Source organism: Thecamonas trahens (assembly GCF_000142905.1).
Source record: "Thecamonas trahens ATCC 50062 unplaced genomic scaffold supercont1.10, whole genome shotgun sequence".
Taxonomy (NCBI): Eukaryota; order Apusomonadida; family Apusomonadidae; genus Thecamonas; species Thecamonas trahens.
In genome coordinates this window covers 58,017-84,064 of record NW_013657670.1, presented here as the reverse complement: position 1 = coordinate 84,064, position 26,048 = coordinate 58,017, and the positions used below count along the sequence as shown (strand labels likewise).

The following is a 26,048-nucleotide window of genomic DNA, read 5'->3' as shown; positions in this document are numbered from 1 at the left end:
TATCCCCCCCCCCATTGGTTCCTCCGGTTCCATCTTCTCTAATCACTCCTTTCTGCAAAGAGTACATCATCCCGGTCAAAGTGGTTCCCATGACGTCACCGAGCTCGTCATCGTCATCATCATCGTCGTCGTCATCGGCGACAGCGGCGGCTGTGGCAGGTAGGCCGGTTGTTCTTGATGGCTCGTCGTCATCGTCGGGCTCATCGTCGTCGTCATCGTCCTCGCCGTCCGAGCCCGGACGCTACCTTGGGACGTCTGTGGGGCTCGAGTCGTTTTCGGGCGACGAAGAGTCTGTGACGCTGCCGTCGACGACGCCGGTGGACGTCATCTTCTCCAACATGTCGTTTGCGATCAAGGCGACCAAGGAAACGCCGGAGCGGCGGATCCTGTCGGGAGTCTCCGGCTACGCGCGGGCTGGGACGCTCACGGCGCTGATGGGACCGTCAGGCGCGGGCAAGACCTCACTGCTCAACGCCATCGCGCAGCGGATTGCAACGTCGTCTAAGAGTGAGCTCAGCGGAAAGCTGTATCTCAACGGGGCGCGGGCGGATGGAGACCAGTTCCGGGCGCTTGCCTCGTACACGGTGCAGGACGATTTGCTGCTCGGCGACCTGTCGGCGTACGAGTCTGTGCTCTTTGCGGCGCGGATGACGCTCGGCGGCGTGAGCGATGGCGAGCGGAAGCAGCGGACCAACGCTGTGCTCGACGCGCTCGGCATCGGGCACGTCAAGGACACGCATGTGGGCAAGCCGGGCATCAAGCGTGGCATCTCGGGCGGCGAGCGGAAGCGGGTCATGATTGCCGTCTCGGCCGTCAACGACAAGCCGATCATGCTCCTCGACGAGCCGACGTCGGGTCTCGACGCGTCTGCAGCGTACACGGTGGTGGCGCGGCTGCGGGCGCTGGCGCACAAGCGAGCCAAGACTGTGTTGGCTACCATCCACCAGCCGGCCATCGACACCTTTGCGCTCTTTGACAACGTCATGGTCCTCGCCACCTCGGGCCGGGTCGCCTACTTTGGCCCTGTTGACGCCCTCGCCTCGTACTGCTCGACCGTTCTCCGCGAGCCGGTCGGCAAGTACGTGAACCCTGCCGACCACATCCTCAAGCTCCTTGACCCGCGCGCCGAGGCCAAGTCGGCCGACGGCGCGGACAAGGTCGCCTCCATTGTCGACGCCTACCAGAGCCAGGCGTCCGAGCTCTCGCTCGAATGGCCGTCGACGGCGTCTAGCACCGACTCGGACCTCGCGGACGCCCTCGTCGAGACCGCTGCCCAGCCGACGCCTTCGCTCTTTGCCCGCATGCGCCACCTCGTCGGCCGCTCGCTGACGACTCAGATCCGGTCCAAGGTCCTCACCCGGGCCCGGATAGGGCAGACGATTCTCCTTGGCTGCCTCATCGGCCTCGTCTATCTCCAGCTCGACCGCGGCGAGTCCGGCGGGCAGGACCGGCTCGGCCTGGTCTTCCTCATCGGGTTCAATCAGTTTGTGCTTGGACTCATCGGCTCGGTCAACGCGCTCCCATCGGAGCGCTCGGTCGCTGTCAACGAAGTCAGTGATGGCAAGTACTCGGCCGGCATGTACTTTGTGGCCAAGTCCATCGCAGACACTCCGTTCCAGGTCATCTTTGCCGCCATCTTCTCCTCTATTGTTTACTGGATGGCCGGTCTCCGCTCCGACGTCGACAAATATCTCCTCGCCGTTGTTGTTGTTGTCCTCATGTCGCTCATCGGCTCGGCGCTCGGCTTTCTCGTTGCCGCCCTTGCCGGCACCACCGAGGTTGCGCTCGCCATTGCACCGGCCCTCATTGTGCCGCTCCTCATCTTCTCGGGTGTCCTTGTCTCCATCGACGAGGTCCCGGTCTTCCTCCGCTGGCTTCGGTTCCCCAACCCGGTCCGCTGGTCCATGGTCGGCATGGCAACCCAGGAGCTCGAGGACATGACCTTTTCATGCCCAGACCGCGCCGGCGGCTCGTGCCTCATCCCCACTGGCGACGACTTTCTTCGCATCCAGAGCGTGGACTCGGACGGCGGTATCGGAACTGCCTTGCTTGTCCTCTTTGGCACGCTCGCCGTCATCCGCATTGCCGGCGCCGCTGCCATGGTCTTTGCCGTCTCGCGTCAGCGCCGCATGTAGGCCAGGTGCACGCGCGCGTGGTAAATGATTGAAAAGGATACGCGTGGAGGCTCATCATGGCATGAGGCAGTTGTGTAGTCTTACGGCTGTGTTTATCGGCCTCGGCCACGGCCGCCGCCGCCGCGACCACGGCCGCCGCCGCCGCGACCACGGCCGCCGCCGCCGCGACCGCCACGGCCGCGGCCGCGACCACGGCCGCGCTGCGAGAGCTTCTTCTTGTACTCGTCCTTGCGGAACTTGCGGATCTCGTCGGTGGACCGGACGGAGCGGCCGTGAACGCCGCCAGTCTTAGCGGCGTGGCGCTCCTGTGCACTGGTGGCGGCCGCGTCGTTGTTAAAGTTCGAGACGCGCTTGGTGTAGATCTTGCCCTTGCGCTTGATGCGGACGATAGAGGTCGAGTCGCGGAGGCGGCGGGTGAGCTTGACATCCTCGCGGGTCCCAGTCGCCTGCAGCGAGATCTTGCTCTTGTTCTGCCACTCCTGGTACATGTCCTTGGTGTACGAGGTGCGGATCTTGGCGCCCGACTCGGTGACAACAACCTTGCCCGGCTTGTCCTTGCCCTTGTCGTTGGGGTCGACCATGACGTACTTCTTCTTCGACCGGTTCCACTTGTACTGGTTGCGCCGGCGGACAAGCGCGTCGTCGTCCTCGGGCAGGAGATTAAGGACAAGGTCGTCGCCAACGTCCTGCAGCCTCTGGATCGAGCGCGAGGTCTTGACCGCGAGGCCGGCGTCGGACGCGGCCGAGGCCTTGAACGGGTTCATGAAGAACTTCTCCTGCTCCTCAGCCAGCAGCGTCTTGCGCTTCTTACGCCCTGTCTCAACAGCCCCGCTCGCCACGGCCGCCTGTGGATCGAGGCCGGCCTTGGCCAGCTTGCGCTTAGCGCGCTTCGAGAGCCGGACCTTGGGCTTGCCGCCGGAGACAGCCTCGCGCTCTTGCGCGGCCTTGGCGCGCAGCGCGAGCATATGGTTCATCTTGGCCTCGTAAAGCGCACGGTCACGCTCGTTGGGCAGCACGCTTGTCCGCTCATCGACAAACAGGTCGCCGTTCTCGCCCTCGACCAGCGGCTCCTGTTCGTCGTCGTTGCCTTCGAGGCCAGCAGCGGCGACTTCGTCGGCCATGGCCTCGTTTTCCGACCTGCGGCGATAAAGCCCTGGTCGTGCTCGCGCTTCATCCGCATGACTTCGGACGTCTGGCCGAGCTCCATGATGGTGGTCCTGGGCCGGAACGACGAGATGGCGGCAATCATGTCGTGTTGCGCGCTCAGGTCGCTGTTGCCCTCCACCGCCGCCACAAACAGCGGGTGGATAACCGAGGTCTCGAGCTTGCGTGCGCGTCCCACCGAGGCCTTGGCTGCTGATGACCGCGTCTTGTAGAACTTCTTGTACGCGCGCTGCGCCGTTGCCGCCAGCATGGAGAGCCGAGACGAGCCGGCGACGGCCTTCTCCACCTTTTCGCGAAAGGCTGCAGTGAGGGTGTCTGGCACAATGCCGTAGTACGCCTCGCCGTGCTTGGGCGTCGTCTCGCCGTCGGGCATCTTGCACGCCAGGTTGCGTCCGAGATACAGGAAGAGATCGACCATGTACGGCATGTCGTCGGTGGTTGTCAGCGAGTACGCCGAGCCGATGCGCCCGGCACGGGCGGCACGACCGACGCGGTGGGTAAAGAGCTTTGGCGTGGCCGGAAAGTCGAAGTTGATGACGTTGTCAAGGAGCGGGATGTCGATACCGCGGGCGGCAACGTCGGTCACAATCAGCACCTTGACCTTGCCGGTCCGGAACGAGCCGACCGCAATCTTGCGCGCCGTTACGTCCATGGTTCCGTACGCCGCAGAGCATGGAATGCCGACATTGTCCAGGAGTTCCTCCAGGAACTCGACGTGGTACTTGGTCGAGACAAAGATGATGGTCGAGTGCTCGCGGGGAATGTGCGACATGAGCAGGAAGAGGAGCGTTCCGATCTTGGCCTCCTTACGGACGAGGAAGAACGAGAGGCCGAGGTTCTCTGACATCTTGCGCTCGACGTCGAGCCGGACCAGCGCCGGGTCGCGGAGGCCGGCACGCGCAAAGGCAACCAAGCTCTCGGGCATGGTTGCCGAGAACAGGAGTGTCTGCCGCTTGTTGGAGACTTTGAACAGGATCTCGTTGATCTGGACCTCAAAGCCCATCTCGAACAGCCGATCAGCCTCGTCAAAGACAAGAAACTCGACAGCCGCCAGCGAGAGCTTGGCCTCGATGATGATGTGCATGAGTCGGCCGGGCGTCGAGATAATGATGTCTGGGTTGGTCGCCAGCTGGGTGAACTGCGAGTCGATCGACTCGCCACCCACCAGCAGGCTTGCCCGCAGATCGGTGTACTTGGCCAGCTCCTTTGTGAACTTGAGCGTCTGGACGGCCAGCTCGCGGGTGGGTGAGAGCAGCAGCGCCCTGGCTCCGATCTTGAGCGAGTGCCGCTGCAGGCGGTGGATCATCGGGACCAGGAACGCAGCAGTCTTGCCGGATCCCGTCCGCGCCATCGCCACCACATCCATGCCTTGCAGCGCAAGCGGAATGGCCTTGCGCTGGATGGGCGTCGGCACCTTGTAGCCCTTGTGGAGAATGGCCCGGAGGAGCTCCTGCCGGAGGCCAAAGGTCTGGAACCCGCCCTGCACCACCCGCTTGCCCTTCCGAGACTTGCCGCGCTTGTCCACCTCCTCTTCATCCGACACGTAGTCGGCGCCGGACATAAAGTCCACCACAGCACGCGCAGCGGGAAAATCGCCCACCTCGCCAAGCCCGTCGCCCATGCCCGACGACTCGTCGTCGTCCGTGTACGACCCGTCCGTCGACGAGTGCATCTCGGAGCCAGAGCTCTTGCCACTGGCCGACTCGCTCTCGTACTCGGAGCCTGAGCCTGAGCCCGAGCCCGAGCCGGAGCCCAGACCCAGGCCTAGGCCAGCGTCTGAGCCAGAGCCGGAGCCTGAGCCCGAGCTCGACGACGAGCCAGCGTTGTCATCCTCCGACCGACTCGCCGACTCGGGGGAGCCCGAACCAATGACAGCAGACATTGCCGCGGCCACGACCTTGTTCTTCCGCTCGCGCGGGTTGCCTCTGGCCTTGCCCATCGCTTTGTTCTTGGTTGGGTGAGGTGAGGTGAGGTGGTTGAGCGAGCGCGGCGGGGGGGGTGGGGGGGGGGGGGGGGGGGTGGACTGAGGTGATGGATGGGAGATGATGGGGGAGAGTCGGCAAGAGGCGGCAGCAGCGGCTCGGTGTGGCGTTAACGTTTGCAATGCTTGCGAGGGCTAGCGGGAGCGGCGCGAGCTCGGCGCTCGGCGGCTTCAGCAGCGCGGATGCGCTTGAGCTCGCGGGCGTCTTTGCGACGGCCGAAGCGGGATAAGGATCAACGTTTGCAACGCTTGCGAGGGCTAGCGGGAGCGGCGCGAGCTCGGCGCTCGGCGGCTTCAGCGGCGCGGATGCGCTTGAGCTCGCGGGCGTCTTCGCGACGGCCGATGCGGGCGGTCTGGCGCTCCATGGCCTCAATGGCATCAAATGAGCCAACATCCATGTCCGAGTCCGAGTCGGAGCCGGCGTCGAGGCCCATCTCGCGCATCTGCTGGCGGGCGTACTCTTGCTTGCCGGGGCGGTGGAAGATCGAGGTGATGAGATCGGTAAACTGCGAGCGCGACCGCTCAGTGCGGACCGCGCGGGCAGGAGGGTGGTCGGGCTCCGAGTCTGACGACGAGATGGAGAGCCCATTCAAGACGTTGCTTGGTGGCGCGGCCTGCTCACGCTTCCGCTTGCGGCTAGGGACTGATGCCTCGGTGCGGAGACCGGCGCCAGGCGGAAACTTGGGCTTTGGTCTGGGGCTGGGCTTCGGCTTGGACTTGGAATTGGCCTTACGCAGACCGCCTGATGGTGGTTGGCGCTGCGGCTGCGAGTCTGGCCCTGGATTGCGGGCCTTCTTCAGTTGGTGGAGAGCGGCGCGCTGAGCAGCGGCGCGCTTGCGAGCGCCCTCCTTGGCGAGGGCGGCCCTTCGCTTGCGGTCAGCCGCCTCTTGCTCCGCAAGGCGGTCGATCTCGGCCACGTCAATGGTGCGGGTCTCAGTAAACCGGCGCTCCTTGGTGTGGGCCCACTCGTTGCCAGCAACAAGCTGCGAGACCTTGCGGCCGGTCTTGGCCTCCATGGCCTTGCGGGTGGCGGTCCGGGCGGCACGGGCCTTGGCCATCTTCTCCTCGCGGGCCTCACGAGTAGCCCGCTGCCGCCAGTATCGTTCGCCCTTGGCTGCCTTCTTGGCCGCCACCGCCGCCACCGCCGCCTTGGCTTCCATCGCCTCTGTCTCCGCCTTGGCCTTGGCCACGGCCACGGCCACCCTCCGCCGCGCCGCGGCCTCGGCCCGCGCTTTCTGAGCAGCCTTGACCGCACCCTCGCGCTTGAGCATGGCCCGCGCCTGAAGCCGCGCCTTCTTCTTGCGCTCGGCCTCGAGAACAAGCGCAGCTTGCTCCATGACGGGCGTGAGGTGGGGGTGCAGAGGGTGGAGAGGGTGGAGAAGGGGGTCGTGTTTGCGATCGTGATCGTGATCGTGATCGTGATCGGCGGTAACCGAGGCTTACGACCTTTTTCGTGAGCGAGAGCGGCGGGCGGCGAGGACGGTGAGAGTAGGGAGAGCGTGGTACACTCGGCGCGGCTGTGGCCGGGACAAGATATAGGTTGGCGTGTGAAAGGGTAAGTATGAGGGAAGGAGGATGTGGAGGGGGTGGAAGGGAGGGAAGGAGGGAGGGGAAGGGGGGGGGGGGTGGAGCGGTGGTCACTCACTTGGTTGTTGGGCAGACAGCCGAGCAGACAGACCGACAGACAGAGCTACGGACAGACAAGCAGGTATCACTGGAGAACATGGTCAAGCGGAAGACCATGAAGCAGGCTGCGGGTGTCGAGGAGACTGGGACCGAGGTGGAGGCTGGAGTCGAGGTGGAGGCTGGAGTCGAAGTGGAGGCAGCCGAGGCTGGTGCCGAGGCTGGTCCTAGGGCCGCCGCTGAGGCCGCCTCAGGAGACGATGCCTTGGCTGGAGCTGGTGCTGAGAACGAGGCTGATGTCGTCAAGGGCGACGAGGACGAGCGCGAGGACGAGCGCGAGGACGAAGACGAGCCGTCGATCGAGCCGCGGCTGCGTGCGCAAGATCCGGATGATGATGGCGAGGGCGAGGGTGAGGGCGAGGGCGAGAGCGAGGATGTCGGCGCGAGTGTCGGTGCAGGCGAAGGTGAAGGAGAAGATGACGATGACGATGGGCGCGGGCCGGTGAGGACCATTTTTGTGTACGGCCTGCCGGCTGACTTTACCCAGCGCGAGCTGGACAACATGTTTGCGTTTGTGGAAGGCTTTGAAGACGCGACGATCCGGATGGACAAGAAAGGAACGCACAGCATTGCGTTTGTGCTCTTTGACACGGTGGAGCACGCGACGGCGGCAGTGGCTCGGTGCAACGGGCACATGGTCGACAAGCGGCGGTCAGTGTCGATGACGGTGGAAATGGCTAAGAACAACATGACCATGCGTAAGCGCGACTATCACGACTCGTCGACGTCGCCCGAGTCGAGCTCGGCGCGGCCGTCGAAGCGCTACCGCCGCAACGATTCGTCAGCGTCGTATGCGTCGTCGATGCGCGGGTTCTACCAGCAGGGTCCCGGCCCGGCGTTGCCACCGCCGCAACTGCAGGAGCTCCCGCCGCAGAGCATGTACGCTGCAGACCCGTACGTGGCACAGCAAGCGCCCGGCTACCCACCGATGGGCATGTACGGCGGCGCGCCGGCGGTTTACGGCGGGCCGCCGCCCGGCGGGTACCAGGCCGCAAGCGCGGGCGGTGGCTATGGCTCGGGCTACGGCGGCTCGCCGCCTCCGGGCGGCGCGCCCGGCGGTGGCATGGGCGGCGGCGGGAGTGGCTCTGGCGGCGTCGACACGCTCTTTGTGGGCTCGATCACTCCAGGCACGACTCAGTATGATCTTGAGGGAATCTTCTCGCGCTACGAGGGCTTCCTCTCGGTCTCGTACCTCGCCGACCGCTCGATCGCCTTTGCGCGGTTCATGGACCACGGCTCGGCCGCCGTCGCTCTCGACGTCCTCCGCGACTTTCTCATCCAGCACTACGGCTGGTCGATCTCATTTGCCCGCTCCTCGTCCTCTAACCGCAAGCGGCGTTAAGCAGCGCGTCAAGCTCAAACCGCTGGCAGCGGCCACAGTAAAATGCAAGCATAGCGCGAGCCTGCACACTTTCTTCTTTTCCTTCTGCGACGTTCTCGCCTCGCCTTCGCCTTCGCCCAAACGGGGCAAAGCCAAGAGCGGTGGCTCGTGTCAAAACGGCGATGTGACTCGAGACCAGCCGAGCAGGAGAGGCGAGGGGAACGGCGCAGGAGAAGCATAGACACACGACAACAGACAGAGAGCAAGAGACGGAACATGTCGAATGTGCCTGCACATGTGAGCAAGACGGCGTCCAAGCTGAGCGAGGCTGTGAGCGGTGGCGAGGTCGCCGAGGCCGTGGCGGAGATGATGGCTGTCATCGATGCGGCGCCAAGCGATGAGGCCGAGGAGAAGGTCCGCATGGAGTACATTTCGGGCGAGGTGCCGGTAGTGCTGGGAGGCCATGCGAGGGCTGGCAAAGAGAGTGCTGACTTTGATCTCATTGCTGCCGCTGCTCTCGGTATTGCAGAGCTGGCAAAGGGCAAGCGCTTCCGCGAGATCCTCGGCGGACAGGCAGCCGAGGCTGTGGTCGAAGCTCTTGATGCCGTGCTGGCGACGGCCGAGGCGAGCGAGTCGCGGGTGGACAGCGAGGAGAAAGTGGCCAAGGCGCTGGTGCAGTGCCTGCGGAGCGTGGGGAACATGGCGTTCTACTGTGATAAGAACCGCGAGGCGCTCCACGCTGCTGGGCTCGGCCCGGTTGCTGTCCGGCTCCTGACTTGGATCCTCGACGATTCCGCGTCGCCGGGCCTCGACTCGCGGCTGGGCATGGTCACGATGGGCGGTGTGGGCAACTACATTGCGTCCGACTCAAACACGTTTGTAGACGAGATCCTCGCGGCGGGCACGCTTCTGCACGACTTTGTCTTTGCCGGCCTCACCCGGCGCGGTCGTACGGCCTGGTCACCATGTCGCTGCGGGCGTTCCAGTCGACTTGGTTTGACGCCACGTGGAAGACGATCTTTGGCGAGTACCATGTCGTTGACGTTCTTTGTGCGCTCCTTGCTGGCTCGGAAGCCGACGCCTCACTTGTGCTCGAGTCGCTGGCGACGGTGACTGACCAGGCCGAGGTGGCGGTGGCGGTGGCGGCGGCGGAACTGCCGGCGCCTCGGGCCGGCGAAAAGCTGCTCGACGTGGTTATGAAGGCAGCGAGCTGTGTAGATGAGGACGAAGAAGACGAGGCTGCAGCGGCGACGCTCATCCTCTCGCACCTCGCGCTGGTCAACGAGCTGGCCAACGAGCTTGTGGATCGCGGCGCGGTGGCGCGGTTCTGCGCGCTGGCGTCGGTGGCACCAAGCGCGGGCGGGGCAGCGATGGCGACGCGCAAGCCGCTCATGCTACTGATGGGTAATTTGGCGCGGAGCGAAGAGCAGTGCGTGGCGCTGATGAAGGCCGGATTTTGTGAGGCTGCGGTGTTCAATCTTCGGCTGGTGGCCGACGACGATGACGAGCTCCCGCTACAGCACGCGATTCTTGGCTCGCTGCGTAACCTCGCCATTGCGCGCCCAGTCCGCGCCGTGCTGCGGACGTCAGGCGTACTCGACGAGCTGCTTCCGATCCTGGCCTCGCCACACCAGCCGATGCAGTTTAACGCGGCGGCAATTGCGCGGCATTTGGTGAAGCGGCCGGCGGCGGCCGAGCTGGAGACGCCCGAGGGCGCCGAGGACGCGTCGGGCGCAGCCGAGGCTGCACTCTACCTCGCCACCGTGCCTGGATTTGTGGCGCGATTGGCCGAACTTGCAGCAGTCGAAGCGGTCAACGTCAAGATGGAGTCTGCGCGTGCGCTGGCAGCGCTGGCGGCAACGCCCGAGTCGTCTATGGCGACCGGCGCGGCGCTGCCCTCGCTTGCGCCGTTCACGGTCCTCCTCGAGTCTGAGCATGCGGTGCTCCATACCGAGGCTGTCGCGGCGCTCGGCTCGCTCGCTGCAGTCTCCCCTCCGCCGGAAGCATTCTCGTCTTCGGACGCCCGTGACGGGTGTGTGGCGGCGCTCGACGCGCTCGGCGAGTCCGCGCTCGATGCTGTCGCTGTGGCGGCGTCGATTCGGGGAACGGCATAAAAACAGTTGCGTATGTGCACAGCATGGCGTGCGGTGGAGCACTGGTCAGCGCAGGCCACGGTCATCACTTGCCCTTGTCCGGGCCGAGCTTGGCCACCTCCTCGTACGAGTAGTACGACTCGTAGCTGGACGATCTGGGCGGGCCCATCTCGTCGGACGAGATGACGTAGTCGCCATGCGGGCGACGGAGCGGCGGCGGCGGAGCTTGATCCAAAGCAGTAAAGTCCTCCCGAAGCTCCCTCTCGGCCACTCTGTCCATTCGAGTCACGACAGCATCCTCGTCCAGGTAGCCCGCGCCACGACGAGCGTACTTGCGGGCGGCGAGGAGGATGACAAAGACCACGAGGCCAGCCACAGCAAAGATGCTCATTACAAAAGTAATCTCGTTCTCGGTAGCAATGATTCCGACACTCATCCTCACTCGCTCGTCCAGAGTGAGGTCGTGCCCGTGTCCCTTGTGCCCGTGCTGGCGCACCGTGTCGGTGAACGGCTACTGTCACCGAACTGCCTGTCCGCACGTGACACACTCGCTGATGATGACCGACGGACTCGCAATGGAAAATGAATGGAAGCAAGGCGATGTGGGTGCATAAATGTGTGTTCAAGGGTGTTGAGCAAGGCGGAGGGAGGTATGTGTGGCGTGGATGATGGACTGCTGCTACTTGCCGTTGTCGACAAGCTCGAGGAGGAAGCCGGCGATGAGGTTAAAGATGATGCCGACAATGACTGACCACCAGCCGAGGCCGACGCCCGAGAACGAGTCCGAGGGGAGGACTCCGGGCTGCTCGTTGCCCTTGATGGAGAAAAAGTACCAGAAGAGCGGGCCGAGGAGTTGGAAGATGAGGGCTGTAAAGCCCGAGCGCGAGGCACACGACGAGGCCTTGTTCTGCGAGCGGGTGAAGAACTCAAAGGCTGCGCAGACGAGCGAGATGAGCATTTCCACCAGGGCGAGGATGACGCAGAGTGCGCAGATGATGCCGCCGTTGTACAACTTTTGCCACGCATCCTTCTGCTCCTTGGTGTTCGATGCATCCTCCCCGAGCTCTTTGTAGCCCTTGCACGTGGTCTGCGAATTGCCGGTTCCACAGAACTCGAACAGGCCCCACTTGTACCTGATCCTGCCGAGGACGGTATCCGACTCGTGGACGTACCATTCTGGCGTGAACAGGCCCACTATGACCCGACAATCCCCATCATCGTGGTGGGTGATGCGTGTGCGATTCCGGCCAGGGTGCAATGAAGGCCACGTGTGATCAATGACCAGTGCGATCGCAGGTGCGATGAAGGCCACGTGTGATCAATGACCAGTGCGATCGCGGGTGCGATGAAGGCCACGTGTGATCAATGACCAGTGCGATCGCGGGTGCGATGAAGGCCACGTGTGATCAATGACCAGTGCGATCGCGGGTGCGATGAAGGCCACGTGTGATCAATGACCAGTGCGATCGCGGGTGTGATGAAGGCCACGTGTGATCAATGACCAGTGCGATCGCGGGTGCGATGAAGGCCACGTGTGATCAATGACCAGTGCGATCGCGGGTGCGATGAAGGCCACGTGTGATCAATGACCAGTGCGATCGCGGGTGTGATGAAGGCCACGTGTGATCAATGACCAGTGCGATCGCGGGTGCGATGAAGGCCACGTGTGATCAATGACCAGTGCGATCGCGGGTGTGATGAAGGCCACGTGTGATCAATGACCAGTGCGATCGCAGGTGCGATGAAGGCCACGTGTGATCAATGACCAGTGCGATCGCGGGTGCGATGAAGGCCACGTGTGATCAATGACCAGTGCGATCGCAGGTGCGATGAAGGCCACGTGTGATCAATGACCAGTGCGATCGCAGGTGCGATGAAGGCCACGTGTGATCAATGACCAGTGCGATCGCGGGTGTGATGAAGGCCACGTGTGATCAATGACCAGTGCGATCGCAGGTGCGATGAAGGCCACGTGTGATCAATGACCAGTGCGATCGCGGGTGCGATGAAGGCCACGTGTGATCAATGACCAGTGCGATCACAGCCGGCGTGGCCACGATGTGCAACCATGACCAGAGCGCAACCACAGCCAGTAAACGACCACCAGCCCCCAGCCAACACGCCACCAGGCGGCAACCATTCGTGTGGCACGCCAACACCACCGCCCCAACGCCAGCCCACCCACCGACGACCCCCACCGCCAACATTGTACGAATATGTATTTGCATGTGTGTGCATGTGTGAGTGCTAGAAGTATGTGGCTGTGGCTGTGGCTGTGGCTGCGTGGCTGTGGCCGCGTGGCTGTGACTGTGCCCATGGGCAACAGGGTCAGGGTCCGGCTGCAGAGCCAAGGTGACTCGGTTGTGGCGGAGGCGAGGAGAAGGGCATGGACGTACGGACAAGGGAGATGACTGCAAGTAGATAGAGGATGGTGGCGGGGAGGGCAACCCATCGCAACGCCATGGTTGGGATGGAGAGTCAGATGTGGGGGGGGTGACAAACTACAGCCACGGTCACGGCAGCCGAGGCGGTGTGTGACAGACACAGCCCATCAAGACCGAGACCTTGGCCGTGATCATCATCGGCACAACCACCCACCATTCCCATCGTTTATCTGCTCTACACGGCAAAAACACATCCTCGGCATGGGCAAAAAAGCCGAGGCATCCATGCCGCTCTTCGGGGCCAGAGTGCCCGGGCGCATAGCCGTCAGCGAAGGCGGATGCAAGGACAGCAGCTAGCTGGGCGAGGAGAACCTTGTGCCGCCCGTGGCGCTGGACCCATGTAAGCTCCAGCGCGGCATCATCAAAGTTCTCCCAGCGGATTTGCGCCACGCAGTCAAAGACGACGGCGGCAGGCACCTTGTCGATGGCAATTACCACGAGCGGAACGTCGAGGCCGCCAATGCCCTCGACAAAGCCCTCAACCCGCCGCAGCGCGGCCTCGGAGATCGCCCGCCGGATTCGCCGGTTTGGCGAGGTGGTGACAAGCCGAACGTCAACGGCATTGGTCGACGTCGACGCTGCTGCTCCCCCACCGCCCACAAGTCCATGGTGCGCAACCTCGTGCGCCGTCGTCTCGCGATGCCGGCAGATGTACGACACGACCTCGCTCAACTCAAGCTCGATCTCCGACCGTGTCCAGATCGCCCTCACCTTGGCCGACCGCGTCTCGCGGAGCGTCTTGTCCTTGAGCATGACCAGCCAAGAGCATCCACGCTCCACGCAGTACGCCACCAGATCATTCAGCGTTGCACTCACGTTTTGCGGCGCAATGCCTGCAGGGAGCTCCGCCTCCCACAGCCGCTCCAGCAGGAGCAGTCGCTCCGCCATCAGATCGCGCTCGCCGAGCGCAGCCACCACAACCTGAACACTCGCCCCGAGCCGTGCCTCCTGTACCAGCTGCGAGTGGAGTGCTGCCCGATTGATCATCATTACAAGCTTGTCCACTGCGACGCACAGGCCGACGCCGGCAAGTGGTCCGCTCTCGCGCGCCTCCGCCCCCAGCGTCGGCAGCGGCCGGAATCGGCTGAGCAGCGCGTCGTATCGCCCGCCAACCGCCAGCACAGAGTCGCGCTTGCTCGACCCGGCCCGCCGCCATATCCCGAGCTGCATGCTCAGCTCGCCTGCGTAGTAGTGCGGGTTGTACAGCCGCCGCAGCGCAAAGACTGGCTCCAGCCGCGCAACTGCTATGGTTCGCGAACTCGCTACAAGACTAGCAAATTGCGCCAGCCGCTGCACCGCCCGCTGCACCCGCGCCCGCGCCTGAGACGACCGCATCGCCCGAGAGCCCGATGCCCACTGCCCGAGCACCGCGACCGCATCGTCCAGCGGACACTCAAGTGCAAGCCGCCGGTTGAGCCGCTTCACCGCCGAGTTGCTCAGCTGCAGCTCCATGAGCTCGATCAGCCGATGTGCCGGTGCTGCCTCGCCAGAGAGCGAGGCAAGGACCAGCTGCGCCCGTGAGAGCAAGCTCAGCGGAACGCCGGCCTCGATGAGTACCGCCTCCACCACGCCGCCGTGGTTGATCGAGAGCGTGTAGTCGTCAAGGTACGGCGAAAAGGCGAGGACAAGCTCGGCGCAGGTGTGCGCAATCTCCACCTCGGACATGACAAGGTCAAAACCAGTCTCGCGCCGCCCGATGATGTCCAAGTCGGCCTCCACAAACGTCCGCGACCGCCGGTAGACCGAGCTGATGGCGTGCCGCCGGAGCGAGACGACACCGGTTCGTCCCGCAAACCGCGCCAGCGGCAGTAGCAGGTCAAACGGTAGGCTCACACCGAGCCCTGGCGGTCGAGTACAAACGTGGCCGCGTCTGGTGTGAGCTCCGACTTGGGCAGCAAAAGCGGCGGGGTAAACGAGGTGCTGGCGTGTCGGGCAAATACTGATTGCAACCGCACCTCGACATAGTTGCGCACGTCGAGGTACACATCGTTGGGAGCCTCAATCTCTGCCGCATCGTACATGATGTCAAAGTACTCGTCGTTGCTTTGCCCGAACAGCACCTCCAGCAGCCGCGCCTGGTACGTCGACTCGTCGCGGTTCGCCAGCGACGCCATCAGATTGTCAAAGTACGTGTCCTGCACGTTCATCGGTAGGTGGCCGCGGAGAAGCTCCTCGGCCGCCGGCCGGTCGTTTGGATTGCGCTGGACTAGCCACTGGACTAGCGCGCCGGCCTTGGGCGAGTTGGCAAAGAGCGACTCGGGAAGAGTGCCGTCGACCCGGAGTGCATTGAGTGTGAGGATGCGCTCGATGCCCGTGGCAAATGTGACACACATCTCAAAGAGGATGACGCCCAGCGCATACATGTCAACCTTCTCGGTGTAGACCTCACCCTCGGCCACCGGGCCGTGCTCCAGCTCGGGTGCTGTGTAGAACGGCGTGCCCACGCCCTGGGTCTGCGCCAGCTCGTCCTGCACTTCCGCCGACACTCCGTCACCCATTGCGGCATCCACAGCGTCGGCTGCTGTCGCCTGCACCACTACCGGAGCCATTTGCCGGGTAGCGAGGCCGAAATCACCGAGCTTGACATCGCCCTCGTTGTCGAGAAACACGTTCGACGGCTTGAGGTCGCGGTGGATGATGCCCTGCGAGTGCAGGTATGCGAGGCCCTCGGTGATCTGGCGGACAATGACCCACATGCGGTCAGTGGTGAGTGACTCGCTGGCAATGAGCGACCGCAGCGTCTGGTTTGGACAAAACTCCATCTGGATGTAGAGACAGAGTGAATAGGGCGAGAACGTGACGTGGCCACTACCATGTCCGCTCGCTTGCGACCGCGACCGCGACCGCGAGTTGGCTCGCGAGTTGGCCCGCGAAACCGTCTGCGAGCGCCGGCCGTCGCGGCGTCCGGTCCTGCCGCCGATTGAGAGCATGGCCTGAGCCTCAAAGAGGTCAGCGTCATTAGCATCATCATCATCGTCGTCGTCGTCGTTGTGATTGCTGTTGGCGAGAGTAGCAGCGGTGTTGTCATTGCCAACACATCCAGAAGCGCCACTGCATTGCGACGCAGTCGGCGCGATCGGCCTGTCCGCCTCCGCTGCGGCTCCACCGTTCTGGTCCTCGTACACGTACTCGTACGCCGACTCGTACTCGTACTCGGCGTCGTCGCCAGGCTGCACCTGGCGACGAGTTCGGGCAAGCAACTTCTGGGCGGCATCAGCGCGGCGGCGCTTGACGCGGGCGGCCGTCACCGCCGAGCTGCTGCGGGCAATCGGCGTCTCCGAGTCCTCCATCCACGCCTGGTAGTAGCGGACAATGTACTGGTGGTGGAGGCGCGAGAGCGTGATGACCTCGCGGACGATCTTCTTCTTGAGCGCTTCATCGTGTGGGTCAAGAAGCACTTTCTTAACGGCGTAGAGTCGGGCGTCGAGGTTGTTGCGGACTTTCCAGACCTGGCCAAAGCCACCCGAACCAAGGAGGACGAGCTCCTGAAAGTCAGAGCGGTAGCGCGAGCCAGCAGCAGTACCCGATGTAAGCGGGTTGTCATTGAGGAGCGACGAGGCTGATGACGGGGTTGGCGGTATGCTCTCCACGCCCGGCGAGGGAGTGGTCGGCGGCTGGACTATGTCACGAGGCGGGATGATGACTGAGGGGCGCGACGGCGAGCCGGCCGGCGACGGCGGCACGCTCGAGCTAGGACGACCATCGCCCCAGCTAGGGCGCATGGAAGCGGTAGCAACCGGTGACTCGGAGCCGGGCGAAGGCTCGGGCGCAGCGACAAGCCGATGCGCAGCAGACTCGTCAATGCCAACCCTTCCTGCCGCCGCCACAAACGCGTCGTCGAGGAGCGCAGCAGCCGAGGGGCGTGTGGGTGGATCGCGAACAAAGCACCTGCTGAGAAAGGCATGACCTTGTGTCGAGAGCGAGGCCGGCAGCTCGGGTGCGTCCTGCATGACCTTGAAAAAAGTGGCGGGAGCGTTGGAGCATGTGTTGTACGGCCGCTGGCCGGTGGCCATCTCGATGACGGTGCAGCCGACCGACCAAATGTCGACTTTTGCGTCATACGCAATCTGCTGGACCATTTCCGGTGCCATCCACGCCGGTGTGCCGCGGACGGATGGCATGTCGCCTTGGTTGTGGGCGAGAACAAGCTCCTCGATGCGGGTAGAGCAGCCAAAGTCGGAGAGCTTGATGACGCCCCCGTCGTCGAGGAGCACGTTGGCGCCCTTGATGTCGCGATGGACAAAGCCGCGCGAGTGCAGAAAGTTGAGGCCGACAAGAAGCTGCTGCGTGTAGAGGCGGATAATCGACTCCTGGAAGGGTCCGAACGACTCGAGGAGCTTGGCGATAGAGCCACCTGAAACGTACTCCATGAGGATGATGAGAGCGTCGGGCTCAGTGTCGACACCGAGGTAGCGGACAATGTTGGGGTGGTGGAGCTCCTGCATAATCTCGATCTCGCGGACAATGGCGATCATTTCGTTCATCTTGCGGTTGGTCGAGCCGCGAAGCGCGATGCGCTTCAGCGCCATCAGCGTCCCGGTCACAGTATTGAGCGCCTTATAGACCTGGGCGAAGGTACCAACTCCAAGAAGGGCGCCGATCTGAAAGCTCTTGCCAGCCGGCGGTGTGCCGGCGGGCGTGGGCCTGCTGACAGGCGTCTGGGCAGCGCGCGGGGTGGGCGGCGCCGACGTCGACGCAGATGCTGGCGGCGTCGTCTCGCCGCCACGCCTACGCTCGACTAGCTCGGAGCGGATGCGCTCGTCCAGCTCGGCGCGCTCTGCATTCTCGCGGCGGCGAGTCTCAGCCTCGCGGTTCTTGCGGGCCAAGGCTGCAGCCTCCTTGAGCTCGGCCTCGTGGCGACGACGCTCCTCCTGGAGCGAGAGCGGCTTGACGTTGTGCTCGGTAACGATCTCGCGAGCAATCTCGACAATGTCGTAAATCATCTCAGAGCCGAGCATTTCGGGAGCACGGGCATCAATGGCTTCCTGCAGAGCGACAAGGACTTCATCAGTGAGGCCGATCTCGGGCTCGATCTTGAGATACGGGAGTTCAAAGGGATATGAGGAAGAAAAGCGGACGCGTAGCACAGCAACAGCATAGTAACCATCACGCGACATGTCTGACTCGCCATCCTCTACCTCTCCACCTCCATCGCTTCCATCCCCATCACCACCGTGGTCATCCGTTGCGTGAGGAATGAGTCGGAGGAGAAAGTGATTCGGCTCATGGACATAGCTAAACTCAGCAGGAAAGATGCTCTGCAACGCAGAAGCCTCGAGCTTTTGTCGTTCTGCTATAGACAATGAGCTCTCCTCCATAGCCCTATGTTAGGTGCCCTATATGAAGCGGCGAGTGTGAGCGAGGTGGCTGGTCTCGTGGCTTGCTTTGCGAGTGATTGGGTGGTTGTCCCGTGAGGCGCGTGTGTGTCAGGCTGCTGGCATGGCCTCGTGCCACTCGATCGTGGCAATGGGTGGCAATGGTCAGGTATGGATGTGGTGACAGCGATTGTCGATGTTCTTGCCTCCACCCGTACCCATCTGATGCGCGAGGTACAATCAGATTGGGTCCAACCATGCTTACCTCTGTGTCTGTTTGCGGTGGTGAGGAGTGGGCAGAGCGAGCCTACCTTCATCCGGACTCGCTCGACTCGATGCGCAAGCCTCTGCCGGATCGGGTGCTCTCTGCCAATGTGTCGACTATGTCTGCGTTCTCACCTGGTGCAGATCGGATCAGATCGGCTGGGATCGGCTCGGGTCGGGCGACGGGTCAGCTCGCCGCGTTGGCGCCGGCGCAGCAAGGGAAGTGGGAGCGGGAGCAGGGGCGGGAGCGAGGCAAGGAGCAGAGCGCTCACTCGTCTCTTTGAGAAAGAGCGAGATTGGTGGCGAGGAGATGAATGCAACTGGGTATGCGGTGTACTCGTGGGGTACCGGATGGTATGGTCAGCTCTGTACGGGTGTGCTGGAGGAGACGTCCACGCCAACTGCCTGTGGCTTCAAACTCGGCCCACCGAAAGTAGCCAACGATGCTGTGCCGTCGGTGGTAGCCACGCCATCGGCTACGGTGGTACTCGGCTGGGATAACAATGTCTCCACTGCGAGCTATGCTGGTCAACTGCCGCGTCATCCGCTCGCTTCAGAGCCGGCTCGCCTCTCTGTACCGCTGGCTAGCGAGCATCCCCACGCTCACCTCGCTCTCATCGCTGCCTCACCTTCTGCTGCTGCTTCGGAGCTGCTGATGGTGATGGTGGACGAGTCTGCTGACGAGGGCGAGTCTTCGGCAAAGGTGCGTCATGTGGTATGTGGCATCGAGGCTGAGCCCAGCATGCTGGACGAGAGCAGTTCGCGCGAGTCGCTGGTAGCCGGTGGCGTTCTGGCACGAGTCAATGCGCGGCTGACCAAGGCTGGCGCCACCGTGACAGCACTGGCACTGAGCCGGGGGCATGCGCTTGTGGCGACGTTGGCTGGGGTGGTGTTGGGATGGGGCGATGGATGGCATGGTCAGCTGGGCGCTGGCGTACTCGAGGCCCGGACGACACCACGGGCCGTGGCCGGACTGCCGCAGCCGGTAGACATCGAGGAGCTTGCGGTCTCCGACAGCCACTCTCTCGCTCGCAACGCCGACGGAGCGGTTTATGCTTGGGGTGAGGCGCGTGACGGGCAGCTCGGGTTTAGCGGAAAGCTGGTGGCATCGGCGACCCGCGTCGAGGCTCTCGCACAGATCCGGGCAACGAGCATCGTCGCCGGCAACGGGTTCTCTGCAGTGCTTGCGGCCGACGGCGCTGTCTTTGTCCTTGGCGCGGCCATGGCCAAGCGGGCCGGATCAACCCTGCTCGACGCACCGTACAGGGTTGTGCTCGGCAGCGAAACGCCCGAGTTTGTGGCCATGGCGGCATCGGACAGAGCGCTCGTGCTGGGGACTAGTAACGCCGAGATTGTCATTCTCTCGGCACATGCTGGAATGACACGGCTGCATCTGGCAGCGTTGGGGACGCTGGTGGCTGTCACTGCGTCGTGCAACCACTTTGCCGCGGTCGTGGCTCATCCAGTAGTGGCTGAAACGCTGCGACGGCGCGCGGCTGGAGAGAATGGCGCACCGGTCCTGCCGCCGCCGCGGCCACTACCAAAGCGACGACTGGTGTACATGCGCGGGCTTGATGCGTCGATGGTGTCGCCGATCCAGATTCGTGCCTCGCATCTCTCGTCGATGACAAGCCAGTCGAGCTCTGCAGCGTGCGACGATGTGTGGGAGGTCGGCGTCTTTTCGAGCTCTTCCGACGACGACTCTACCGACGACGGCATCGACTCGTGCCAAGCTAGCCCACAGTATCCCGAAGAGGTGCTGATGCTGTCGTCGCCAGCTGCAGCGGCCAGCGCGGTCTCGAACTCGTCGGTGCTGTCCAACTCGGTGACACTATCGGCGACGTTCTCGCATCCGGACAACTCGGTGATGGCAACACAAGCCGAGGTGCGGTCGGCGACGCCCGTCGACGTGCACCTCGTGGCGTGGTTTGTGCGGCAGATGAAGGCGGCGGAGGGTGCGGCGGCGGTGGCTGGTCTCACGCCGCGTCGAAAGTCGCGCGCCAGACCCGGAAGTCAGCGGCTGGCGCTGGCGGCGCTGGCTGACGGAGCCGTGCTCGCTGGAGTGTACTGCAGCACGTTTCCCGCGTATGCACGTGGGCTGAGACTCGCGCTGGATACGCCCAAGGTGCCTCGGCGCGGGCAGCGGGCAGTGGCTTCGCTGCACAACCTGTCACTCCTGCTGGGCTCGGTCAACGCGCGGCTGGAGGCCCGGGGCGTGACCGTCAAGCGGCCACTGGCCACAGTTACGCCTGCAGCGCTTGCCGAGCCCGGTCAAGAGGTGATCCGGCACGTAGCAGGCCTTGTGCTGGTGGCGATAACCGCGTGCGCGAGCCCACCCGCGCCACTCGAGGACGTGGTGAGCGAGGTCGAGCGCGCTGCGCTCCGCAAGGTGGTGCGACACTACGGCGGACGAAGTGTGGCCGAGGTGGCGGTACCCAAGATGGCTGCAGTGGAGAACGAGCTCGAGTCGATCGGCGAGGAGACAAAAGTGGCGCGGCAGCGAGGCCTACGGCTCCAAGTGACGTTGCTGAACGTCAAGCGGGCACTTGCCGAAATGCAGCTGTCGCCAGAGAATGCACCGGCAGAGTATGCAGTGATCGAGTACGACGGCGTTGCGTTTTCGACGGTGGCGCGCCCAATCGAACCGGTGGTGAGCTACAACGAGGCGTTTGAGCTCGAGATTCGGCGAGATGTACTGGCTGCTCTCTGGGCCGGAGCGAGCGGCGTGGCAGGCAGCGCGTTGCGGGTCTCGCTTGTTCGCAGAAGCGAGGGCGGCGGCGAGGTTTCGGCGAGCGGGCGGATTGGGCTGGTGCATGTTGTCGCGGCGGGCGGGCGAGTGTGCACCCGGTGGCACACACTCGGTGCAAGCGGGGTGCAAATTCAACTGCGGGCGTATGTAGCGAGTGGCGAGGGCGTGGAAGTGCCAGTGGACAAGATTGCCCCGAGCTTTGTGGTCTCACCGCGACTGGCCCGTGTCGACTTGGACGAGCTCACCCGCGATGTGGCAGCGTGGTCCGGCCGCGGCGTGTGGCCGGAGGTGTTTGCCACGAGTCCGGCCGTGCCGGGCAGCACCATGTTTCCGTGCGGCGACGGTGACGGTGATGTGTTCAAGGTGGGCCTTGTGGCTGCGGCGCGGGCGCGGGATGATCTACTGGCGGCGGTGCTGGGGGATGAGCACGCAGTGTTGTCGCTGGCAGACGGGTACCGCTTTCACGTAATCGACGATGCCGGTATGGTGTGGTTGACGGCGCTTGATGGCTCGGTCTGCGTCTCGCTCCGGTGGTATGGCGACGGGAACGTGAAACGGGCTGTGGCGGACGGGCGGCATGTCATGCGCGAAGCGGTGGCGAATGGCGGACAAGCGGTGCATGTGGCGCTGGTGGTAGGCGACGAGATCCGGACCCAGAGCCTGCACTTTCCCGGCGACGCCGTCCTCACCATCCGGATTGTGGGCATTCCGAACACGCCGCGAGCGAGGCCGTCGGCAAATAGCACCGATCTCGACGAGTGGCGGGTCTTTCTCGGTGCGCTCGGACGTGGTCGAATGGCGCGGATCGCCGACTGGAGCGGGTTCAGCGACTCGTCCAAAGTCGAGTTGGCCAAGGCACTCGACCTAGTAGTCGAGGCATCGGGCGCTTGTCCGCACCGTGCCCGAGCTGTTGGGCACGTGGCGTACAGCACACCGAGTCGTTGATGAAGAGCACAGGACAGATGTAGCCAATTGGAGGAAGGAAGATGCGATCATAGGGAGTTTGATCGATGGGCGAAGAAGCATGGCTGGATTGGGTTGAGGTTGGCGGAGTCGAGTGCGAGCGGGAAGCTTCGTCGGCGATGGTGCGCAGAGCGCTGACACGCCACTCGGGACCGAGCGGGACGCGATGGAGAACTACACCCGCATTGCCAAGCTCGGGGAGGGAACGTATGGCGTGGTGTACAAGGCGCAGAACAGACAAACCGGGCTTATTGTTGCCCTCAAGCGGAGTACGTGAACGGGTGAGAACGGGAGAATGCCGAGGAGAAAGCCCGAGCTGGTCGCCTTGGGCAGCGTCTGCCTGCGGGTGAGTCGCCGCGCAGCATCTCGTGGTGGTTGCCCCGGCGGCGATCGTTTGACAGAAAGCGCAAGTATATTGCTATTTTTGAGCGCAATATTTTCTGATGGCGAATGGAGCACCCCCCACCCCCCATCACCACGAGCAATGCAGTGACGGGGCGCAAGTACTGACACGAGTGGACGTGGGGTATGCATGGACGTGGGGTGTGGGGTGTGCGGGGTGTGGACGGGTGGTGTGGTAGTCCGGCTGGATTCGGAGGAGCAGGGTGTGCCGTGCACGGCGATCCGCGAGATTGCGCTGCTGAAGGAGCTGAAGCATCCGAACGTGGTAGAGCTCCTCGACGTGTTGCACTCGGACAAGAAGCTGACGCTTGTGTTCGAGTACCTGGATCAGGACCTCAAAAAGTACATGGACGGGATCGGTGGAGGCATCGAGCCGCACATTGTCAAGACGTATATGTACCAGCTGCTGAAGGGCCTGGCGTTCTGCCACGAGCATCGTGTCCTTCACCGCGATCTCAAGCCGCAGAACCTGCTGACGTCGTCGCGGCACGAGCTGAAGCTTGCTGACTTTGGGCTAGCGCGGGCATTTGGCCTTCCTGTGCGGTCGTACTCGACCGAGGTAGTGACGCTGTGGTACCGCGCGCCGGACGTGCTGCTCGGTTCGTCAACGTACTCGACGTCGATCGACCTGTGGTCTGCCGGATGCATCTTTGCGGAGATGGTCAACGGCTCGCCGCTGTTCCCGGGCACGTCTGTGGAGAACCAGTTGGAGCGAATTTTCAACGTCGTCCCGCTGCCGCCGGAGGACAGCCTCGGTGAGGGTGTGGAGCTGCCTGTGGGGGTAGGCGATGCGTGCGAGCCAGCGTCTGAGGCACCTGTGCTGGCGACGACGCTGGGCGAGGTGGTGCCTGGGCTTTCTGCCGAGGGCGTCGACCTGCTGGGCTTGCTGCTTGTGGCAGATCCTGCGGGGCGGATCACGGCGACGGACGCGCTAACGCATCCGTACTTTGACAACGTGCTCGATCCGTCGGCATCGGACTCGTGCCTCGCGGGCGCGTCTGCCACCGACTGAGGGGGAAGGGTAGAGAGCTGTTACACTTTTCATATATCAAGGACCATGAGCAGGTGGCGGTTCGAGAGCGCAGCGTCAAACAGCTTGTTCCGCTTGGCCTCAAAGGCGCTCCAGCGCTCGCGCTCCTCGTCATTGAGCGAGTCTGGCGAGCCAAAGGCGTGGACCATGTCGATGAGCTTGGCGTGCGCGGCCGTGTCGGCCTTGGCGCGGACGAGCATGTTGGACATGGTCTTTCGGGCGAGGGCGGCGGTGGTGAGATGGGCCCGGCGCGGGTCGTAGGAAAAGAGATAAAACGACTTGTTGGAGGAGAACTCCGAGTTGCGCGGGACCTGACGGCAGACGACAAAGCCATCCTTGATGAGCATGTTGAGGTAGAGGCGGACTTCCTTGGGCTTTGCCATGGCGAGGCGGGTGAGTGCCGTCTCTTCGGCGTGCTGTTGCTCGCGGAGGACCGAGACGATGCGGAGGCCGAGCGGGCCGTAGCGCGAGCGAATGATAGAGAGGGTGGCGGTCTCGTGCAGGTGCTTGCGGACGGCGTCAAAGCTGAGAATGTACTGGCCGGTGGCGTTGGAGCGGCGGAGAAAGCGGATGTCGAGGAGCTGGAGGCGAACGAGGGTCTTTTCGACCAGCGCAGCGTCGACGGTTTTCTCAACTGGCACGGCCTCACGGCGGGTCTCGACCTCGCCGTCGTCGCCAAGGACCTCGACGATGCGAACTTCGACGTCCGAGTAGGATGTGCCGAGCGCAACGTCGTCGATGCGCGACTTGGGAATGGGCGGCGCAAACTTGAGCGTCTTGGTCTCGGTCACAATGGTGGTGATGTCGGGCTGGGCCGCCTGCCACACAAACGAGGCCACAGGCCCGCCGACAGCGACAAAGTGGGCCTCGAGGAGCGAAAACTCGAGGAGCTTGAGGAGCTTGTCAAAGTTGGGCTCGACAAGCTTGCCCTCGAGCTGGATGAACGGGCCATACGAGTAGGGCACGCGGGTGGGAAGGGCCCGGTCGGGCCGCCTGCGGCCTCGGTCACGCGGTTGCGTTTGACAGGAGCCTGGGCCGGCGCGGCGGATGCGTCGTCATCGTCATCGTCCGAGTCTGACGGCGTGGGCGACCGCTTGCGCTTACCGCCGATGACAGCGTTGAACATGGCTGAGAGGCCGGCCGAGGCGCCAGTGAGGTTGATAGTGTCTTCGTCGGCACCCTTGCGTGGTTTGGCGTTGGACCGGCGCGAGCCGGCGGCGGCAGCCTGCTGCGACTTGGTCGGTTTGCGCGGGAGCATGTCCGGAGTGAAGAGCATCGGGCGGCCGGTGTGGACAAGGAGGTTGTGACCAAGGAGCTTGGCAAAGCCAGTCTCGATCTTGGCCATCAGCTCCGGGTCGGCAAACTTGGGCAGGTGCGGCGCGAGGGTGGCGAGGCTGGAGATGAACTCGGACTCGTGGACAAGGCCGAGATGGAACCAGGCATCAAGGGCCAGTGCCGCGGCCTCGCCATAGGCACGGCGGACCAGATCGACGAACCGCGGCTGGAGGAGGAGGAGCTCGGGCATGGCTGTGATGGCGCGAAAAGTGATGGGCTTCTTTTTGCGAGATGACGACTTGTCCTGCTTTGGAGCGCCGGGCTCGAGCGAGGCAGCCTTGTCCGGATACCGCACGCCGACAAGCCGAAAGGGAATGAGGTCGGCCAGAGCAGCCGAGACCTCTGGCGACGACAAGTTTGTAGTCGCCACCAGTTGAGCATGGCTCTGATCTTGCCGCTTCACCAACGTGTCATATACGCACTGTGTTGAGAGAGATGACGGTGGTGTGAGTGAGCGGTGTGTGTGCGCGGGGGGAGGGGCTGGCGGGAGTGGCTTCGATGGCCGACACGGCTGGCATGGCCCGACACGACTGGTGTGGCGGTGTGGACGGGAGAGGGGAAATGATGGTACGTACTACAGCTGTGTCAGAGAACAAATGCTCTACAATGTTGGTGGCAAGAGCATATTGGAAGTTCATGCTCTGAACACCTCCTCACAGCGAGTGCAGTGTGGCGTGGTCTGGGGGCCTCGGCTCCCTCGGTCGTGATCTTGCGGTGTGCCAGTCCCGATGGCCAATGTGGGGGGAGGGGGGGGGGGGGGGGGGGGGTTGGATCATGGCCTTGATCAAGGAGGACAGCTTGGCTATTTCTGGTTTGTTAAGGCCTGCCCGCGGTCATACGGATCGGACCAGGAGTGAGGCAGGTGAAAGGCAGCGGGAGTAAGGTAGGCGGAGCAGATGCAAGTGCAATGTCAGTCGGCTCTGATCGCAGCAAAGGCCCACCAGCTCAACATCGCCATCGCTATCACCATCACTGTCATCATCGCCAACGCTATCGCTATCGCCATTGCCATTGCCATCGCCATCGCCATCACTATCGCCATCGCCATCGCCATTGCCATCGCGCCCATCTCGAATCCTGCCACGCTCCCCTCCCCTCCTCCCCCCGCAACTCCGCCCACACGCATGACCTCATCCCCAGCCCACCACTCTACGCCACCATCCCCCACC

General features: G+C 63.6%; 10 protein-coding genes across 10 annotated transcripts; 5 read left to right on the top strand and 5 right to left on the bottom strand.

The window, feature by feature from the left end:
* Positions 1-89: 89 nt before the first annotated feature.
* On the top strand, positions 90-2,175 carry AMSG_02697 (ABC transporter; the record flags this gene model as incomplete). Its single annotated transcript, XM_013905087.1, has 1 exon — positions 90-2,175. One exon carries the CDS (start codon positions 90-92, stop codon positions 2,133-2,135), a length of 2,046 nt encoding a protein of 681 aa, XP_013760541.1. The 3' UTR covers positions 2,136-2,175.
* Positions 2,176-2,208: 33 nt separating this feature from the next.
* On the bottom strand, positions 2,209-5,238 carry AMSG_02696 (ATP-dependent RNA helicase; the record flags this gene model as incomplete). The annotated part of the gene is made up of 2 exons (XM_013905086.1): positions 2,209-3,243; positions 3,273-5,238. The coding sequence occupies 2 exons, from the start codon at positions 5,236-5,238 to the stop codon at positions 2,228-2,230; spliced, it is 2,982 nt and encodes a 993-aa protein (XP_013760540.1). The 3' UTR covers positions 2,209-2,227.
* A 275-nt stretch (positions 5,239-5,513) lies between these two features.
* AMSG_02695 (uncharacterized protein) lies at positions 5,514-6,617 on the bottom strand (the record flags this gene model as incomplete). The annotated part of the gene is made up of 1 exon (XM_013905085.1): positions 5,514-6,617. One exon carries the CDS (start codon positions 6,615-6,617, stop codon positions 5,514-5,516), a length of 1,104 nt encoding a protein of 367 aa, XP_013760539.1.
* A 386-nt stretch (positions 6,618-7,003) lies between these two features.
* Positions 7,004-8,353, top strand: AMSG_02694 (cell wall integrity protein scw1; the record flags this gene model as incomplete). The annotated part of the gene is made up of 1 exon (XM_013905084.1): positions 7,004-8,353. One exon carries the CDS (start codon positions 7,004-7,006, stop codon positions 8,303-8,305), a length of 1,302 nt encoding a protein of 433 aa, XP_013760538.1. The 3' UTR covers positions 8,306-8,353.
* A 155-nt stretch (positions 8,354-8,508) lies between these two features.
* On the top strand, positions 8,509-10,417 carry AMSG_02693 (uncharacterized protein). The gene has a single exon (XM_013905083.1). It carries the CDS (start codon positions 9,250-9,252, stop codon positions 10,396-10,398), a length of 1,149 nt encoding a protein of 382 aa, XP_013760537.1. The 5' UTR covers positions 8,509-9,249; the 3' UTR covers positions 10,399-10,417.
* A 45-nt stretch (positions 10,418-10,462) lies between these two features.
* On the bottom strand, positions 10,463-10,768 carry AMSG_02692 (uncharacterized protein; the record flags this gene model as incomplete). Its single annotated transcript, XM_013905082.1, has 1 exon — positions 10,463-10,768. The coding sequence occupies one exon, from the start codon at positions 10,766-10,768 to the stop codon at positions 10,463-10,465; it is 306 nt and encodes a 101-aa protein (XP_013760536.1).
* Positions 10,769-11,056: 288 nt separating this feature from the next.
* Positions 11,057-18,019, bottom strand: AMSG_11729 (uncharacterized protein; the record flags this gene model as incomplete). The annotated part of the gene is made up of 3 exons (XM_013905298.1): positions 14,682-18,019; positions 13,001-14,649; positions 11,057-11,571 (listed from the first exon to the last, which is right to left on the bottom strand). The coding sequence occupies exons 1-3, from the start codon at positions 17,936-17,938 to the stop codon at positions 11,057-11,059; spliced, it is 5,421 nt and encodes a 1,806-aa protein (XP_013760752.1). The 5' UTR covers positions 17,939-18,019.
* Positions 18,020-19,142: 1,123 nt separating this feature from the next.
* Positions 19,143-22,150, top strand: AMSG_02689 (uncharacterized protein; the record flags this gene model as incomplete). The annotated part of the gene is made up of 1 exon (XM_013905081.1): positions 19,143-22,150. One exon carries the CDS (start codon positions 19,143-19,145, stop codon positions 22,092-22,094), a length of 2,952 nt encoding a protein of 983 aa, XP_013760535.1. The 3' UTR covers positions 22,095-22,150.
* Positions 22,151-22,252: 102 nt separating this feature from the next.
* On the top strand, positions 22,253-23,834 carry AMSG_02688 (CMGC/CDK/CDK5 protein kinase). The gene is made up of 2 exons (XM_013905080.1): positions 22,253-22,381; positions 22,694-23,834. Exons 1-2 carry the CDS (start codon positions 22,279-22,281, stop codon positions 23,524-23,526), a joined length of 936 nt encoding a protein of 311 aa, XP_013760534.1. The 5' UTR covers positions 22,253-22,278; the 3' UTR covers positions 23,527-23,834.
* Positions 23,556-25,517, bottom strand: AMSG_02687 (uncharacterized protein; the record flags this gene model as incomplete). Its single annotated transcript, XM_013905079.1, has 3 exons — positions 23,556-24,479; positions 24,554-25,219; positions 25,485-25,517. 3 exons carry the CDS (start codon positions 25,515-25,517, stop codon positions 23,556-23,558), a joined length of 1,623 nt encoding a protein of 540 aa, XP_013760533.1.
* Positions 25,518-26,048: the final 531 nt, after the last annotated feature.

What these genes read in the sequence shown, in the direction of transcription:
- AMSG_02693 (XM_013905083.1), top strand. Translation starts at nt 9,250, where the DNA reads ATGTCGCTGCGGGCGTTCCAGTCGACTTGGTTTGACGCCACGTGGAAG.
- AMSG_02688 (XM_013905080.1), top strand. Translation starts at nt 22,279, where the DNA reads ATGGAGAACTACACCCGCATTGCCAAGCTCGGGGAGGGAACGTATGGC. An exon ending in TATTGTTGCCCTCAAGCGGA is followed by an intron (nt 22,382 to 22,693) that starts GTACGTGAACGG and finishes GTGGTGTGGTAG; the next exon opens with TCCGGCTGGATTCGGAGGAG.